Raw genomic sequence first — 19,746 nt, forward strand, 5'->3', positions numbered from 1 at the left:
TAATCAACTTATTAAAAGTTTTGATACCAAATATACCAAAAAATCTTATTTATAAAATTGGAGATAGCTTCACATTTAAAAATTATTATTTCAAATTTGTTTAACCTTCTTATGCCTTTTGTAATCTATTTTTTTATGAGTGTGTTTGTACACAGAGTGAGTCTGGAATTGGAAATAAATTCGATATCTCAAATACTAATTGTTTTTTTGAAAAATGCTCAGATCCATCGATTAGTATTTCAAATTGTCCTTTTTGACCTACAATAATAATGTATACAGGGTGTCCTAATTTAGAGATATGACGTCATCGTTGATTTTCTTAAATGGCAACACTATCATTTTGATAGCTATTTTGATAGGGTGTGTAAAGTTATACATAACTGCAAAATATCAAATTTTTATTCTCTGCCATTTACAAGATATGTAATAAAAAATAACAAAGTTATGTCTGTAATTTATAATAAATTCAATAATTCAAATACTAATTGTTTTTTTGAAAAATGCTCAGACCCGTCGAATAGTATTTCAAATTGTCATTTTTGACATATAATAAAAATGTATACAGGGTGTCCCAATTTAGAGATATGACGTCATCGTTGATTTTCTTAAATGGCAACACTGTCATTTTGATAGGGTGTGTAAAGTCATACATATCTGCAAAATTTCAAATTTTTGTTCCCTATCGTATACAATTTACAAGATAATAATAAATAAAGTTATGAAAAACAAGTAATCAAATAATAATTGAATTTAATTATTTCAATTAAGCAAATGCTCATAATGTTGCCCTCAATTATTGTCAAATAGTCAATGGGCAACATTATGAGCATTTGCTTAATTGAAATAATTAAATTCAATTATTATTTAATTACTTGTTTTTCATAACTTTGTTATTTTTTATTATCTTGTAAATGGTAGGGAATAAAAATTTGAAATTTTGCAGTTATGTATAACTTGACACACCCTATCAAAATAGCTATCAAAATGACAGTGTTGCTATTTAAGAAAATCAACGATGACGTCATAACTCTAAATTGGGACACCCTGTATACATTATTATTGTATGTCAAAAATGACAATTTGAAATACTAATCGACTCGTCTGAGCATCTTTAAAAAAAACGATTAGTATTTGAGATATTGAATTTATTCCAAATTACAGACATAACTTCGTTATTTTTTATTATCTTGTAAATGGTAGAGAATAAAAATTTGATATTTTGCAGTTATGTATAACTTTACACACTCTACCAAAATAGGTATCAAAATGACAGTGTTGCCATTTAAGAAAATCAACGATGACTTCATATCTCTAAATTGGGACACCCTGTATACATTATTATTGTATGTCAAAAAGGACAATTTGAAATACTAATCGACGGGTATGAGTATTTTTCAAAAAAACGATTAGTATTTGAGATATTAAATGTATTCCAAATTACAGACTGACTCTGTATTCTGTATATGTTTTCTCCAGGTCATCCAGCAAGTAATTTGGTTTATACGAATTTATCTCCATTGACCTTCCTGGCTTTAATAATAGTATTGGTTGGCTTGGCCAATTTTAGTTCATCTGGAAATTTTTGTCGTTTTAGCAAATTGTTGCAGATAGGCAATAACAATTATTATTCTTGTTTGTGTTTGTATTTTCTATTCTGCTGGTATCTCATCTAGACCCGGTACCTTTTTGGGCATAAAGTGCCTCTTGCCTCTATTCAATCTTCCATTGTGAAATCTATTGGTGTCTCTTCTAACGTGGTTTGTTTTAGTTCCACTTTGTCATGAGAATGAAACAGGTTTATTGCCACTTCCCATCTGCCATTTTGCTCCATAAGGCATTTCTATCTTTATTGTTTTTTACGGCTATGTTGCATGCATTGCACCAGATATCTTGTGCTAGTGTTTCGCATAGAGCTTCGCTTCTCTTTTGGTCTCATTTCCTTCTTTAGAATCTTTCTATTTTATTTATACATATTCATCTTTTGCTTCTTGATTTTTTCATCTTTGTGAACTTTTTTCTATGAATTTGTCTTTGTGACCTTTTTTCTATGAATTTGTTTCTTAGGTTGTCTATTTCTTGATTCCACCAATAGGGAGAGTGTATTATCTTCAGTCCCTTTTACCATATTCACATTTCCTTAGTACTTGTTTTAATCTTTTGAATTTTTGTTGTTTGTTTTTATTATATTTATTTTGAATTTTATATACATATTTGTGGGATATAAAAACTTCGTCCAGCAGTGGGAGCACGCAAAATAGAATTCTATTTTAGCGACGTCACGTTGCCTAGCAACCGTCGATTCTCCCATTATGAAATTCTATTTTGTGACGTCAGCAAAATAGAATTCTATTTTGCGTGCTCTGGGCCCAGCACATCAAACAAATAGCGCTAAATTAAGAGCTATTTTATGAGCTTTCATATCTCGCAGATTAAAAATTTTGAGCTAGTTACATTGCTCAGGAATTTAATATTTTTTGTGGGGGACTGACTCAACTTCCCTATTACTTAAAAATAGAGATATTCAATGGATCTTTGTGGCAGAAGTACGAGCTATTTATGAGCTTTCCAAGTGATATAATTTCGATTTTTGAGCTCATCCCCTTAATCCCCAAAGAACCCTTTAATTGATTCAACTCGTATCACGGATATAATTCCTATAGCGTATAAATTCTAAGAATATATTCTTAAAATACGCACATTTCGATTATGGAGCTACAACCCCTTTGCAAGAAAACAACCCCCCCACAAAAAATATTAAGTTTCTGGTTACTGCTCAGAGTAAAGACCTCAAAATTTTATAATGGTCCAGGGTTATTAGGACCATCTTCTCCCGGTAAGGGTGGTTAACCCTTATCCGAGGGGTGGAATGATTAATAGTCGTATCACTGCTTGAGTTGTTTTATTATACTTGCATGAGTATAAGCTGGTAGCAAGCTACGCGACGTCGTCTCGCGGAGTGGAGATGATACTATTTGAATATGAATAATCTTACGTCTAAGAAAGTATAATGACGAATGTGGAATGTGGATTCCCTTACTATGTTTTGATTGTATAAGTATATTTGAAAGTGCCGAGTCAGCGGCGACCCTGAAAGGTGTTTATAGTAAACACCGACCGTGACTGTATGTATAACTACTCCTCACAATCTAGGTCAATAATATTTATGTAACGAAAGATATTTGTTTATGATAACATTTAAATAATTGAAAGAAATTAACGTAGATAATTAAAGGGTGTTTTAAAAGATATCTAATAAGTACAGATGAATTCTTGTACACCTTTCCCTCCTAAGAATTTTCTGACTACGGGGAAGAAAATTTTGCAAGTAGTGCTACCAACCAATACTGTGTTGTAATCAATACAAAAAAATTTTATTTTATATAAAAACTTTCCTAAAACTACGTAAATACATAAATAAAAATAAAAATGTTCGTTTAACAACATTGTTTCATTACACTTGTCACTCACTGTGTTTTCGGATTGTAAGCATATAATCTATTCTTGATGGTGATGGTGTCCTTGAATAAGATTATGAGATTAAGATTTTTATCAGTATCAGAAGATGAATTATATTAAATAATATCCAATATTGAACTGGGTCAAGATTGTGTAATATCGACTAACATTTACCTTGATTGTTTATTTAAATATTGAGTGTCGAATCCTTGAGCCACGGGCGGTGAATAAACACCCGTGTATTTGTAACAATAACACACTTTATTAAACATACACACACAAACACACTTGTTAACAATATAATTAAAAGATCAGAATAAACTTGGTGTTCGTCGAGTTAAGATGTTTCATTCTCCCTTAACTACTTAACATTGAAAAGAACCTGATGTATTACCACCCTTAGCTCCCAGGCTGACAGTAAATACCAGTTATATTAGATGGCGTTCCACATACCACCATATGGCGATCCTGGCAGGATCGCCATATAATGGTCCAGGGTTACTAGGACCATCTTCTCCCGGTAAGGGTGGTTAACCCTTATCCGAGGGGTGGAATGATTAATAGTCGTATTACTGCTTAAGTTGTTTTATTATACTTGCATGAGTATAAGCTGGTAGCAAGCTACGCGACGTCGTCTCGCGGAGTGGAGATGATACTATTTGAATATGAATAATCTTACGTCTAAGAAAGTATAATGACGAATGTGGAATGTGGATTCCCTTACTATGTTTTGATTGTATAAGTATATTTGAAAGTGCCGAGTCAGCGGCGACCCTGAAAGGTGTTTATAGTAAACACCGACCGTGACTGTATGTATAACTACGCCTCACAATCTAGGTCAATAATATTTATGTAACGAAAGATATTTGTTTATGATAACATTTAAATAATTGAAAGAAATTAACGTAGATAATTAAAGGGTGTTTTAAAAGATATCTAATAAGTACAGATGAATTCTTGTACAATTTGTATTCTGCAGTACATATATTAAAGCTCATATATAGCTTGTAATTTAGCGCTATTTGTATTTTAATTGCTGCGAGGTGGGGGCGGCTCAACAGGGGTCTAACTCTGCAATTTTCCGCTATCTTCTGGCTCGATACTGTGATGTCGATATGTGACTATGATTTACCTCTTGTGGATGTTGGTTTATTATTCTTTAGTACTATGAAGTCCATTTGTGCTATCCGCTCATTCCATAATTCTCAATTTTTCACATTTTTTGGAGCACTCCAAAGAATGGATTTGGCGTTTTATATCCCCTGCAATTATATATGATCTTGTGGTGAATATGCTACTCTGTAACCGTTATTTATATTCCTTCAGGTCACAGTTTGGAGGCATGCAGCAGGCTATTGTACTGTAATTTTTTGATGCTATACTTACATTCTTTTTCTATGCTTACATCCTTCTCTTTTTATTCTTTTAGTGACACCTACATTTTTATTTCTTATGTATACTGCTTTATCCTTGTTTTTATCAGCCAATCCTGCTATTCACATTTTTGTTCGGTTTCGGAATGATTATAAGATTATATCCAACTCAGTCGCCTTGATCATGTATGGGTTTCTCTCTCCCCACATTTATTTGAAGAATGTTGCATGTATCTTTACTAGCCATTTTGTTAAACAAAACCAAATTTACATCTGCATTTTTTATGAAATGCCACTTAATACACGTTGCTGTTTAACAAATTAATCAAGAGTGCTATAAAGTCACTTGATTTTGGTAATTATACTAAAAAGATTCCCTTCGTCATTCCATACTTTTATAACCTGATTATTTTAAAAGAAAATAGCTTGTTAGATTTTCTCATAATCTTATATTGCCTGGGATGTAAACATTGTTTTATTTCATAGCCAATTGCTGCAAATATCACCGATTTGCCGGAGTTGGTAATGCCTCCTCCAAGAATGTGTGTCTACCCATTGAAGACACAAGAAATTCCACTTGACGTAAAGACTGAAACTATTTCTCCAGAATTCGCCGAACCGACGATAGTGACGCCGTCCGAAGAGAGTAAAGCGGACGATTTGGTTTCATCAACATTAGGTAAGTTGTCCATAATAATTCTAGATTAGATCTTAGAACCTGGTGATCTTTTTGGCTGGTAAACTACAATTGTGGAAAGTGCCAAATGTCACCCACACATAAACCGAGAAAAAGTGGGAAGAACGGCAAGTAGGGATTGCAGTCCAGCAGCATTTTCAATCCAGCTGGATTTTTGCAAGATTGGCCTGAATCCAGCGGATCCAGCAAACTGTGGAATCACAATAAAAACACGATTTTAATGTTTTTTCTGTCTGTATTCTAAATTTTTGAATTTCTAAAATTTTAAACATGAATTATTTAGTTTCTTGGCAGTGAGACCTTAAAAAACATAGGCCTAACCTACTTCACACAGAACTGCACATATAGCCGGTTTCGGAGAAAGCCCTTCCGGCCTCTGTGCTGGTCAGTTTTAAGGTCATCAAATAGTCATAGACCATTGACAAATGATCGCCTTCTACTCCTTTGGCCTCATAAAGTGCCATTTCCTTTTCCAAAATCATTTCGTAATCATTTTGAGAACCTTTTTTTTTTTGTTATAATAGTTTTCTTTTTCTCGTTTCAATTCAATCTCAAGTTCTTGTTCCAAAGTAAAATTCACGGACTCCGTATTAGTTGGCCCATCTTCTTTCATTATGTCCTCTTACACTGGTTCCACAGTTACTTGTTTTATTTATACGAATCAACAAATTTTTCATCTCTTGTCGCATTGCACTCTTTTTCGGCATGGGGAAATAACCAGGATTGTTTAGTCCTTCGTCATACTCTTTTGATTTTGTAAGTACATTGATGTACCTTTAATTTCAGAGAGGTACTGTTCCGCGATTATGTTGCATAGTGCTTCTGATAGATTGGCATTAAGGCTAGAGTCCTGGCTATTTAGTTTGTCTAAGGTAAATGTCATGGTTGTGTCGGCCGTTATCAAAGTGGACTCTCTTTTGCAAAGAGCTTCTACAGCCAGTTTTACAGGTTAGAGAGTGGATATCAACTCGTTGATTATTGACCACTCGCCAGCAGAGAATTTTATTGCAGAATCAATGTCTATCAACGCTTTATCGATGCAAACTTTTAGGCTGTAGAAACTTTCCAGCATACTGAGCTACTCCTAGGGGGATATAATGGCAAGTTGCCGACTCACTGCTTTGAATAAAGAGGCTAATGAAGACATTCAGTACTTATTTCGAACTTGACACGTTTGCAGATCCGCGCTGCTGGATCCAGCCCGGTTTGCTGGATCCAGCAATTGCAATCTCTAACGGCAAGTGCGAGGATATAGACTTGCCAATGTAACACTAAAGTATATTGAAAAGTAGCTTCAAAGAAATACTTGAGAATGACCAGGAAAACCTTACGCTTGACAGTTGGTTTTTAAATCATTTTTAACTCTGTAAATACCTCCACACTCCACACACTGGGGCTAGTAGACACACCTCTACACAGGAAGAGTGTACAAGAAGACGAAACAGTCGAGCATGTCCTATGTGAATACCATCAATACGAGAGTACGTTTCAGCGAGCCCTGTCCTACACCTGCCCACATAAGGGAGATGTCCCCTGGTGACTTCTACCTTCCTGGAAATAGCAGGACAGATACTGAGCTAAGGACGACAGCTCGCTAGGAGGACGCACAATGGGTCAATTATGACCTACATGCTGTGGGACTTGACTCTCCCTTCCTACTCTACAGATATTAGGAATTGCACTAGCCGAATATAGTGAATATACGCGAGTTCTACGCGAACTTCGTATAATTTACTGGTTGAAAAGTTTCTTATCTACTATATCTAAAAAACTCCTTATCCACAAAGTATTAAGAGTAACCCAAACTAACGGATGCTCCGTAGTACATGCTCAATCATCTAATTGGGAGGGACTTAAGCAAAAACAGAACTAACACGATACAGTGAACACAAACATTGCCAGTGATCAAGGCAACATGCTAGTAGTCTAAGAGCTAGTGAACCCTCCGACTAACGGTCTTCCTGTAAGACTAGAAATTTGTATAGTGATAATTCATAGCACACCAAGGCTAAAAACCATGACCTGGCAGGCATCAGCCCTGCATGTGTATCTACCAGGTGAATCCATAAAGTGCATAGTTTAGGAGAAAAATAAACATTCTCCTGTAAAGTTTAAATTTAAGTATGTGTTTGAGTAAGTCATTTAGAAGAAATGTGTACAATGACAGGCGATTCTAAACAGCATAAGACCTTGCCAGACGAGGGGAAAGATTATAGGTTTTTCCTAAAATTCTTTTTTTGCATCAAACAAAGTTTTTTTAGGTTTTTTGAATTATTCCAAACAGAAAAGGTCTTTAGTGACTTTTCTCTTAAGTTAATATTTTTTGTTATATAAGTGATTAAAAATTTTGAAAATTGGGAAATCGGACATTTAACTAAAAATTTTAATGTTGCCAAGGTAGGTAGATATTCTCTAAACATTGATTGATGAAATCCCGAAGAGTTTTTTGCAATACTATATCCCTTTCTTTTTTAATTGCTAATCAAGCGGGCGCGACACTGTAGCATAAGTGAGGATGTTTGAGTTTGTATAAATTCATTATCTCGAGAATGGGCAAATTCGAAGAGAAATCCTCAGATAGGTCGATTTTTATTCTTAAATTAGCACTTTTGGCATATATATAATACTAGTGACGTCATCCATCTGGGCGTGATGACGTAATCAATGATTTTTTAAATGAGAGTAGGGGTTGTGTAATAGCTCATTTGAAAGGTTATTTAATTTTCTAGTCGAGAGGTCAGGATACGCCACTGTCCAGACAACAACACAAAAATAGGTGTTCCGATATTTAATTCGTTATCGGGTAATATCGAACTAAATTGGTGAAAAATTGTAGTGAAAGTGGTATTTAACGGGTAAGGTAGACTCAGAATTATTATTGGTTGTAAAAGAAACTGTTCTACGACGAATAACGTGATTTTTTAACAGTGGGACCAGTGGGTAGAGGTTAGTTATCCGCAAGGTTGAATTGTAACTAACTTCTGGCGCTAGCTGTGCGAAGCGGTGTAGGCAACCAGTAATTCACACCGAACCCAGTGACGTGGGAACTAGTAAGTACAAATTGTGAGAGTACTTTCTAAAGATTAGGCATCCAGTATTACAGTAGCATACGTTTTAAATTGAATTTAGCTTTATATTTTGATAAACTCCATTAATGTTGAAACTAATTATCAATAATTAAAAGAACGAAAGTTAACAAAAACTGTTAAAATTTGTAAATATTGGTAGACCTGTAGAGGTGGGAACGAATAATTTTAAAAGTTACAAAATAACTACAATAAGAATTGATATAATTAATTATTAAAAATAGAATAATAATTTTTTTTTTAATTACTAAAAATACACAGAAATTGCTACACTGTGAGAAACGGCAATTTTTTAAAGGGTCGACCTGGATACCAGTTTCTATCGCGGTATACCTAATCAAAATGTATGATTCCGATGACTCAACTACAGCAGATGAATCAGGAAAAAGAAAAGCTACAGATGTCTTGGATGCTTTTCAACAATCTAAAAAAACCACCAGATCTCCAAAGAAAGATGACGGTTCCAACAAAGAAATGCTAACGCAAATTATGTCTATGTTAAAAAATCTTAAAGAGGACACAGAAGAAATAAGAAAACAACAAAAAGAACAAGATAAGAAAATGAAGGAGATTTCCGAGGAACTAAAAGAACAGATTGAAAATAAAAACGAAATATCAGCAATGAAGAATAATAATGAAAAAATGTTAAAAGAAATTAATAATTTGCAGAAAGAAATAATGAGTTGCAACGAGAGAATTCAATACCTTGAAAGCGACAAAAGAAGGAAAAATATAGTTATACAAGGCATCCCGATAACTACAAATAATCCAAAGGTATTAAGAGATTCAGTAAAAAATTTTATCGACAAGGAAATGGGTATAGAAGTAAAAATAAATGAAGCAAGGAAATTGGGAGATAAAATATACTTAGTCGAACTGGATAGCAAATACGAAAAGATGAAAATAATGAAAAGCATACATAAACTCAAAGAACTGCCGAACCGCATATACATAAATGATGATCTAACAAAACGTGAAAGAGAAATACAATCCAAAATTAGAGCAACTGCTAAAGAAGAGAAGACCAAAGGGAAAATTGCTAAGGTGGGATATCAAAAGTTAATTTTGGATAATGAAGTATGGAAATGGAACAGAGAAAGAGAAAAGTTGGAAAGAGTAAATTATAACCGCTCAAAAAACTAATAAGCAATAACGGACAGAACAATACTATAAAGACGACACGGCAAAGAAAAAGGAGACAAGAGGGAAACGACGAAACAAAAAAGAAAACAATAAAATCAAACGAAGTAATACGTATGGCGACATGGAATATAAGAGGAAGTCACAAAGAAGGAAAATTAAAACAAATGGTACTTGAACTTAAAAGATACAGTTTTCAGATTGTCGCATTACAAGAAACAAAGCAATTAGGGCAATACAGTCAGGAAATAGAAGATTACTTATTCTTTAATAGTGGAAGGCAAAATAGAATGCTGGGTACAGGCTTTTTAATACATAAAAACTTTAGAGCATCAATTGTCGAATTCAGAGCAATATCCGATAGACTGAGTGTTCTTAGAGTAAAGGGAAAATTCCAAAAAATTTCATTTGTAAATATTCATGCACCTTCGGAAGAAAAAGAAATAGAGGTAAAGGAAGAGTTTTATAACCTACTGGACCAATTATATGAAACCATCCCCAAATATGATCTCAAAATAGTCCTTGGAGATACCAATGCCAAAATAGGTAGAGAGGACATATTTAAGCCTACTATAGGAAAATACAGCTTGCATCCAACAACGAATCACAATGGACACATGCTCATCGACTTTGCAAGAGAAAAAAACCTTTTAATAAAAAGTACCTACTTCCAGAGAAAGGAAATACACAAGGGCACTTGGAGATCGCCGGACGGTCAAACGGTAAACCAAATAGACCATGTTTTAATAGAGAAGGATGTAGAAAAAAGCATAATGCATATACGTACATATAGAGGGCCAGATATAGATTCAGACCACTTTTTAGTGGGAATAAAAATGAAACAAATAATACCTATAAATAGAAACAGAAACAGAGAAAAACGCATGATGAACAAGCTAGTCAGGTTACAAACAGAACAAGAAAAAAAGGTATACCAGTTGACACTTAACAAGAAACTGGAACTTATTACAGAAAATGACAATGTAGAACAAACATGGGACTTAATTAAAAATACTTTAAAAGCCGTAGCAGATGATACTGACAAGCCAATCAAGAAACAACAAAAGGCATGGTTCGACGATGAATGCAAACTAGAAATAGAGAAACGGAACAAGCTACGATTAGAAAGTCTAAGACTGAAATCAAAAACAGCGGAAACACTTTACATAGAGCAAAGAAGAAAAACCAGCGCAATTTTACGAAATAAAAAGAGAAAATTTTACGAAGATAAGTTGAAAGACATTGAAGAGAATTACAAAAATAATCTTATTAGAAATTTATATCAAGGCATTAAAAATCAAAAAAGAGAATATAAACCACAGCCCATTTATTACAAAGATAAAGAAGGAAAAATGATATTTGATGACCAAGAAATATTAAAACGATGGAAACAATATTTTGATGAATTGTTAAACGGGGAGTACACAAATAATCACAATGAAGAAGACACAGATCATGGAAATGAAGAACACATAAATCACGATAATGAAGGTTACACAGACGCCATAATGAGTATGCAAAGAGACAGTACGGAAGATATAGCACCATCCCCAAATGAAGTTGAAATTATTATTAAGAATCTAAAAAACTATAAATGTCCTGGAAGTGATTCTATAACAGCGGAAATGTTAAAATATGGAGGAGCGCAGCTGACAGACAAAATACACAAATTACTAAAAAACATATGGGAAAAGGAAGAACTACCAATGGAGTGGAAGCAAGCAGTGATATGTCCTCTTTATAAAAAGGGGGACAAAGCAGAATGTCAAAATTATAGGGGCGTGGCACTATTAAATGTAATATATAAGATATTAGCAGTCCACATCAAAAACAAGCTAGCAAGAAGTCTTAACAATAGCATAGGTGAATACCAGTGTGGCTTTAGAAAAGGAAGAAGTACTATAGACAACATCTTTACTTTAAGAGAAATACAAGCTGAGAGCTATGAATATAATAAACCAACAATGGCACTCTTCTTAGATTTTAAGCAAGCTTTTGATAGAATAAAAAGAAAAGAAATATATAAAGCGTTAAAAAATCTAGAAGTTTCACCAAAAATAATAAGAATGATAAAGCTTACACTTACGAAAACAGAAAATAAAGTAAAAGTTAATAACAAACTAACAGAAAATTTCGAAGTGAAAGAAGGAGTACGACAAGGGGATCCGTTGTCATCACTGCTATTTAATGTAGTATTGGAAATGATAATAAAAGAGGCTAATATTAACAGATCAGGACATATATATTACAAAAAACATCAATGTTTGGCATTCGCGGATGATGTAGTAATTCTATCCAGAAGCAAGGAACAACTAAAAGAGGTAGTAGAACGACTAGAAAAGGCAGCTCGAGAAAAAGGACTTTATATAAATGAAACAAAAACTAAGTATATGGAATGGACCGACAAAAAATTTGAACAAGGGCAATATTTAATGATAACAACGAATGAAGGAACAATGTATAAATTTGAAAAGGTAGACAGATTTGAATATTTAGGGACCTTATTTTCTAGTAAACCAAATATCCGGGATGAAATACACAAAAGACTAATGTCAGGGAATCGTTGCATATATGCACTCAATAAAATACTCAGAAGCAAAAATATATCCAAAGCAGCTAAATTAAGAACGTATAAAACTGTGATACGACCAATAGTTACGTATGCCTCAGAAACTTGGACTATGACAAAAACCGAGCAATCAATGTTACAAGTATGGGAAAGAAAAATACTTAGAAGGATATTTGGGGGAAAAATAATCAACAATCAGTGGACACGAAGAACAAACAAGGAGTTAGAAGAATTGTATAAGGAGCCTAATATAATTGCAGTTGTAAGATCACAAAGACTTAGATGGTTAGGACATGTCCAAAGAATGGCCCAAGTTAGAATGCCTAAAATCATGTTAAGCGCTACAATAGGTGGTAAAAAGAGAAAAGGAAGACCTAGGACCAGATGGAGCCATGAAGTTAATGATGACCTGAAGTATCTCAATGCAACCAATTGGAAAGAAAAAGCGAAGAACAAGCAAGAATGGAGGAAGATTGTAAACCAAGCCATGAGCCTGCTTGGCTCGAAGTGCTAATGTATATATATATATATATATATAATTTTCTAGTCAGTAATTTAAACATTAACATAATTATTTATACAGGGTGTACAAAAAAAATTTTTAATAAATTAATTTAGACAAAAAGAAGAAAAAATGTTTTTGTACACCCCGTATAAATAATTATGTTAATGTTTATATTACTGAATAGAGAATTAAATAACCTTTCAAATGATTTATCACACAACCCCTACTCTCATTTAAAAAAAAATCATCGATTACGTCATCACGCCCAGATGGATGACGTCACTAGTATTATATATATGCCAAAAAGTCCTAATTTAAAAATAAAAATCGACCTGTCTGAGGATTTCTCTTCGAATTTGCCCATTCTCGAGATAATTAATTTATGCAAACTCAAACATCCTCACTTATACTACAGTGTCGCGCCCGCTTGATTAGCAATTAAAAAACAAAGGGGTTTTCGATATTGTATTGCAAAAAACTCTTCGGAATTTCATCAATCAATGTTTAAAGAATATCTACGTACCTTGGCAACATTGAAATTTTTAGTCAAATGTCCGATTTAGGGTTAAAAATGGCTGATTTCCCAATTTTCAAAATTTTTAATCGCTTATATAACAAAAAATATTAACTTAAGAGAAAAGTCACTAAAGACCTTTTCTGTTTGGAATAATTCAAAAAACCTAAAAAAAACTTTGTTTGATGCAAAAAAATAATTTTAGGAAAAACCTGTAATCTTTCCCCTCGCCTGGCAAGGTCTTACGCTGTTTAGAATCGCCTGTCATTGTACACATTTCTTCTAAATGACTTACTCAAACACATACTTAAATTTAAACTTTACAGGAGAATGTTTATTTTTCTCCTAAACTCTCCACTTTTGGATTCACCTGGTAGATATACGTGCACGGCTGATGCCTGCCAGGTCATGGTTTTTAGCCTTGGTGTGCTATGAATTATCACTATACAAATTTCCAGCCTTACAGGAAGACCGTTAGTCGGAGGGTTCACTAGCTCTTAGACTATAGTGCGGAAGCTACACGAAACCACAGGTGAAGAGCGTCGCTAAAAACAACATTTGAGAAAAAAAGATCATTTTCAAATGGTTGTATAGGGCTTTGTAAATTTGTCAATATTTAGAAGGACCTTTTTGGTCTCATTCTCTTCGAATTTTCATGTTATTTTTTTCAATTAAATTATCTGCACTGTTTTAACTTTTACAAAAAAAAAAACAAAATACACTGTCTGAAAGGTTACGAAAAAACACATTTTTTTAACAAAAAAGAAATTTGAACGACCAATACAACCGGAGATTTTTTTCTTATATTTTTATTTCAGCGAGTGGCATTTGTCAAAAAAGGCTATACCCAACAAGCCAAAACTTGTTTTATATAATACCTATACGAGATAATATTTGTATGAATACTTTCCAAATGTTGTTCTGAAGCTATTTCCTTGTGGCATTTTTATAATGAACTATTTTAAATGGGAAATTTATTTTTTAGTTTTTTGTTATTTAAAATATTTAAATAACATTTCCCATTTAAAATAGTTCATTACTTTCCAAATATTTTGTATTTAACTTACTGTCCCGGTATTTAAAAAGAAAATTAAAAAACCTGTTTAATTTCAATTAACATAATTACCGTTTCTTTTTTAAATCATTGGCCTGCAAATACTTGTCATTTTGGTTTTTAGAGTATTATTATATATTTTGTGTAGTTTGTAATTTGTGTAGGTATGCTCAGAGTAAGGTTACGATCAGTCTTTTTTGATGGTAGGATTTCTTTTTGGTTTGATAGAAACGTCATTTTTTTTAATTTTGATTACAATTATTTTGGTTTGTTTCCAGAATAAATATCGTAATAACTTAGTCTAAAATTTGCCATTTAGAACATATTATTTTTATGTGTAAAATTACCCCTTAAAGTTTGCCGCACTTATTTCGAAACACCCTGTACTGATGACGAACATAGCCAGTTGTTAAAGTACCTAACTTTTTATTATCCAACATAAGCGAATGAATCTAAAAACAGAATGTTAAGAAAACCTGAAGGCTATAGTTGGTTTTTAATTTCAGTATTTTATAAACTCTAGAATAGGCCACAGGGCGATGCGAACTTTGAGAAAAAAACATAGTTTGATTCGTACACCCGGTATACAATCGCAGTTTCCCTGTCTAGCAACAATATTATTACAGCGATATTGATAATGAATAAGGCTATAACATGGTAAAAAAATCACTTTAATTGGACAACAGGTTTAGGAAATTCGAGACATCAAAAATGACCAAATTTTCAGTGGATAGATTTTTTTTGCACCCGAGTGTATTATCTATTATCATTGTTTATATAGGGAGATAGTTGGTCAGCCCAATAGGTAAATATGTTTGATTCAAATTGAGACAGTCACCAGATGTCCTTACAATTTCTCTCAGGGTTGCAACGTCAAAATGCATAGACACCAAGTTGGATACGATCCTATTCATAACACCCCAACTCGCGTACATATTAAGAAAAATAAATATGTAAATAGAAGAGTAGATTTAGAAATTGAATTAATGTCATGCTACTATTCGCGGTGTGCAAGTACTTGGAGGGGATACGAGAAACGATCGTGCGAGAATAGCGGAGAAATATTGCAACTTTCTTAAATAATTCGTTGTCAGTTGAAATTGTCAAATTAACGTATATTTCATATCTACTGTCAATGAAGAAGAAAAATTATAATATTGCTCCACAATATTGATATACTATGCAATTATTATATAAAGGTAAATTTAATTAATTGTATTTTGCTTGCAGTACTGCATTTTAATAACTAATTTTATTTACTACATACAATTGTTAAAATTTTAATAACATAACCTGAATCTTATTTTTTCCACTTATTATTTTTTTGGACTATGGCCTTGACAATTATCCAGAAACCAGGACTAATATAATTGGCCAATATAATTAAAAGTGCGAATAATGTTGCTGAGCGTAGAAACCAGGTGTCACTTTGCCGAGCTTGCACGGCCCCAATACATTATATATGAGGGGTCTAGATTCAAAACCGGACATTTCCACTTTATGTCATTCTGAGTAAACTTAAAAAAACAATTTACAACTTTACTTTTCCCTATCTCAAAATGGAGGAAAAGTGGAGGAATTGAACCAATTCTTTCACACTGAATTACTACTAAGAACTGTCCAATTTTGCTCTTTATCAAATTGTTAATATATGGATCTTTAATCACAGATTACAGAGCTGTATTCAACTAATTTTGACCAAAAAGTGGAATTGTCCGGTTTTGTTTTAATCAAACAAATTTTCCTATTGGGCTGACCAATTATCCCTATATAAACAATGCTATTATAATCACTACAAATCGATTATTATTTATCCAAAAATAACTAAAGAAATTATGTCTCTTTCTAAAAATACCCCTAGACTTGTGTATATTGTTCTTTTTGTGGTTAAGGTTGATGTGGTTTTACTTGATAAAAATATTGTTGTGGTCATCATGGTAGTCATTTTTTTTAATTATAAACCCTCACGTTAATTTGGTAATAAGTTTTTTGTGAACAAATTCGTACTGTTTTCCATGATGCATTGGTAAAAAATATCATAATCTACGGGTTAGTTGTATTTTTCTTCCAATTTTCACAAATTATAATTTTATTTTTACTGTCATGTTCCTTATTAAGAAAATTAATGTTTTAGATGAAGCCGTCAAAGAACCGTCGACGGAAGAACAGAAAATGGCAGAAGAGTTACAAAAAGAAATGATTGGTATTGGTGTTGCTTCTGCAGTGGCTGCTGGAGCTGCTATCACGGCTGTTGTATCAGCAACAAAGGTGGAAGACAAGAAGAAGTCTCCAAGGTATGTATATTTTAAAAATAATTATATACAACATTTTTTTAAAAATTCAAAAACTTGGGAAAGCAATAAGAACAATCGCTTTGATAGCTACTTTACAATGGGGCTTTAATTTTGCCAAAAAGTATTCCAGTTGTCTGGTGCTTGCTTGCTGATGGGTGATTATCGTTCTAGCTACTATTTTTCTGATCACTCTCATGTTGTAAGAGTTTTTACCGATGTATATTTCTTGTAATAATAATGTAGTGATTGTTTCACTGTTTAAGACCTTTCACTTATAGTTAGCACCCGTTTTTCAAAAAAGGGTAAAATAATACTGACAATATAAACGAACCATAATTTGATAAATAAGTATAAGGTAGCTTTGGGTCTCTAAAGGTTTTGTTATGGGTTTAACTATCAATTTGTCAAAAGCAAATATGTATCTTGTCACTTCTCATATAAAATACAGTTGTAATTACGAATTGTAGTGAAAAGGGGTGAAAGGAAGGACAGTGAAGGATACTAAATCAACCACAATATCAATTTGGTATTATATGACGTTTATTATGATAATAATAGAGGAATATTCATATTTCGAAGAATTATTGTATTATAATTTAGGTTCCCCATTTACATTTCTCCATAAGGTTCTTTATGGTAGGGGAGCAAAGTATGCTAAATGTGCAGTCACTCGAGGGCTTTGGGGGGCTATTGGGTTGTGAAGAGTAGGTCCTAAAAATAAAAAAAGTTAAGTAAAGTTTTTCATTTTAGTGGGGACTTTCCATTTTTTAATTTAATTTTCCATGTCCAACAATCGTTTTTTAGTTTATAGCGCCATCTATCCATAATTTGAAAAAATGTCTCGAATAAAAGTTTTATTTTTACGTAAGGAATCCAAATCTGCAATAGTTACCCCCCCACTCCACCTCCGTGGGTGCACTTAGGCGACCATATAAGACACTCGAAAATATTTTGTAAGCTGTATTAAGGAGGGTTATTCCCCTATAGTTTCTACATTCCAATTGATAACCCTTTTTGTGTAACGGGCAAACGATTCCAATACACCACTCTTCCGGGATTTGTTCCTCATTCCAGGCTCTCAGTATTATTTTATATATTTGATTAGCCAGAGTAGCACCTCCATATTTAATAGGTTCCGAGGGTATACCATCACTTCCTGGAGATTTATTATTTTTTAGGTGTTTTATTGCATCCCACACTTCTTTTAATTGATGGAGGTCTTCTTTTAATTGATGGAGGTTCTAATGGTGTATTGTTGCTTGCTCCTGGGGGTGGTTGATTTGGATCTTATACTTCGATAGTAAATAGTTCTTTATAGTGTTCCACCTACCTTTTCAATATTTCTTCTTTTGTATTGAGTATGTGCCCTTCCTTATCCTTACATAGTCTTAGCCTTGGTTTGAATTCTTTTCTTGCATTATTTAGAGTTTTATAGAATTTTCTTGTTTGATTTTCCTGTTTTAATGTCAAGTTCTTCCAGTATTCTATTTTTATAGGTTTGCTTTTTTCTTCTATGAATGCACTTCTCTTCTAAGGTCTTTATATTTTTGTTGTTTTTCTCGGGTTCTTCTTTGCTGCATCAGTTTATAATCATCATTCTTTCTTCTTGTAATGTCCTTACACTCAGCATCGAACCAGTCATTGCGTAATGGTGGTTTTTCTGGCCCTAGAATATTATTTGCTGCATCTTTAATATTATTTTTACACATTTCACATTGTTCGCTGATTGTTAGGTCCTCATTAGTTATGTAGTTAGTTTCGATATAGTTTTGAAACCTGTCTACCGTTTGCGGATTTTTGAGGAGTTCAATATTAAGGCGCGTTGTTTTGGTACTTCTTTCCTTCTTCGCGTTTGAGATTCTAGCTCGAATTCTGGTGCCAACTACCCTATAAGCCAATACATTGTTGCCCGTATCCCACAACTTTACATGTGATCATTATTATTTTTTGATCGCCTGAAGTTGATCCTTAAACCCATGGCTGTCAGTGTAGGTGTTTCTATGACGTTCTGAAATGTTTTTAGATAGATTTGTAGGTTTGTTTTTAAAACCTAAAAAATACTTTCTTTATCTTACCAAATGTACATACTGCATACGGATCGTGATGCTATTCTTTATTTGCAATAGTGCTTCTGCTAAAAAGCCTGCAAGTCCTAAAACAACGACAGCCAACAAGAGTCCAGCTGTTGCTTCTAAAACTACATCAAAACTGACCCCAGCGGCACCCAAGCAGACTACAAGTAGAACATCCGCCACAAAGGCTACAACACCAAAAACTGGGTAAGTAGTTTTGCTAATTTATGTCGTGCATACACTATAAGCCAGACCGCACATCAAAGAAACATGAAACGTAAATTACGTTTCATGGAAATAAACCACTGCTAAACAAATATACGTCCGGCCATTTATGAAACTCTCCGAAAATAAAAATGTGTCATGAGCATGAATCACACTCCTTTCATTGGTAGGCGGACTTTGAGATTTGTTTAGCAGTGTTTTCTTTTCATGAAACATGTTTTTCGTTTCATGTTTCATGTTTTTCGTTTCATGTTTCTTTGGTGTGCGGCTTGGCTTAAGAAGGTGCAACTGTTATTTAGAACTCGTAATTAAGGATGCAAACCTTTTGTATCAGACAATTGCTTTAGTTACTAAATTAGATGATACTAACTAAATTTTGCCTTATGTAATAACGCTTGTAACGCAATAAAAGATCCAATAAAAATGGTAATATTTGCACTCTAATTATTTTTTTCGAAAGGTGTGCACATACCAGCTTATCATAATATATGAGGATACTCCCTCGTCCACGTTCTTGTTATTTATGAAAATTCTATGAAAAATATTTACAGACATTTTCTAAAAAATGCTTTGCAAGCTTTCGGTCTATACTGTAAACTCTGGTTGATATTATCCAGTAATCAACATTTGATGCATTGCAAAACTTATCTGCTCCATGTTCATTGCTTGGACTTCCAAATATGTATACAGGGTGAGGCAAATAAAGGGCCTATTAGAAATATCTCGAGAACTAAAGGCAACAGAATCATGAAAATTGGAAT

General features: G+C 33.3%; 1 protein-coding gene across 1 annotated transcript in view; it reads left to right on the plus strand.

Annotated features, from left to right (window-relative positions):
* The window catches only part of LOC114325940 (titin), a 333,570-nt gene that overhangs the window by 298,291 nt on the left and 15,533 nt on the right, over window positions 1–19,746 (plus strand). Inside the window, exons 11-13 of the mRNA XM_050647669.1 lie at window positions 5,316–5,508; window positions 16,529–16,688; window positions 18,815–18,967. Of these exons, the coding sequence (XP_050503626.1) occupies window positions 5,316–5,508; window positions 16,529–16,688; window positions 18,815–18,967 (506 nt within the window). The remainder of the gene's footprint in view (window positions 1–5,315; window positions 5,509–16,528; window positions 16,689–18,814; window positions 18,968–19,746) is intronic.

The sequence above is a fragment of the Diabrotica virgifera genome, chromosome 3 (assembly GCF_917563875.1).
Source record: "Diabrotica virgifera virgifera chromosome 3, PGI_DIABVI_V3a".
In the NCBI taxonomy this organism is placed as follows: Eukaryota; Metazoa; Arthropoda; class Insecta; order Coleoptera; family Chrysomelidae; genus Diabrotica; species Diabrotica virgifera.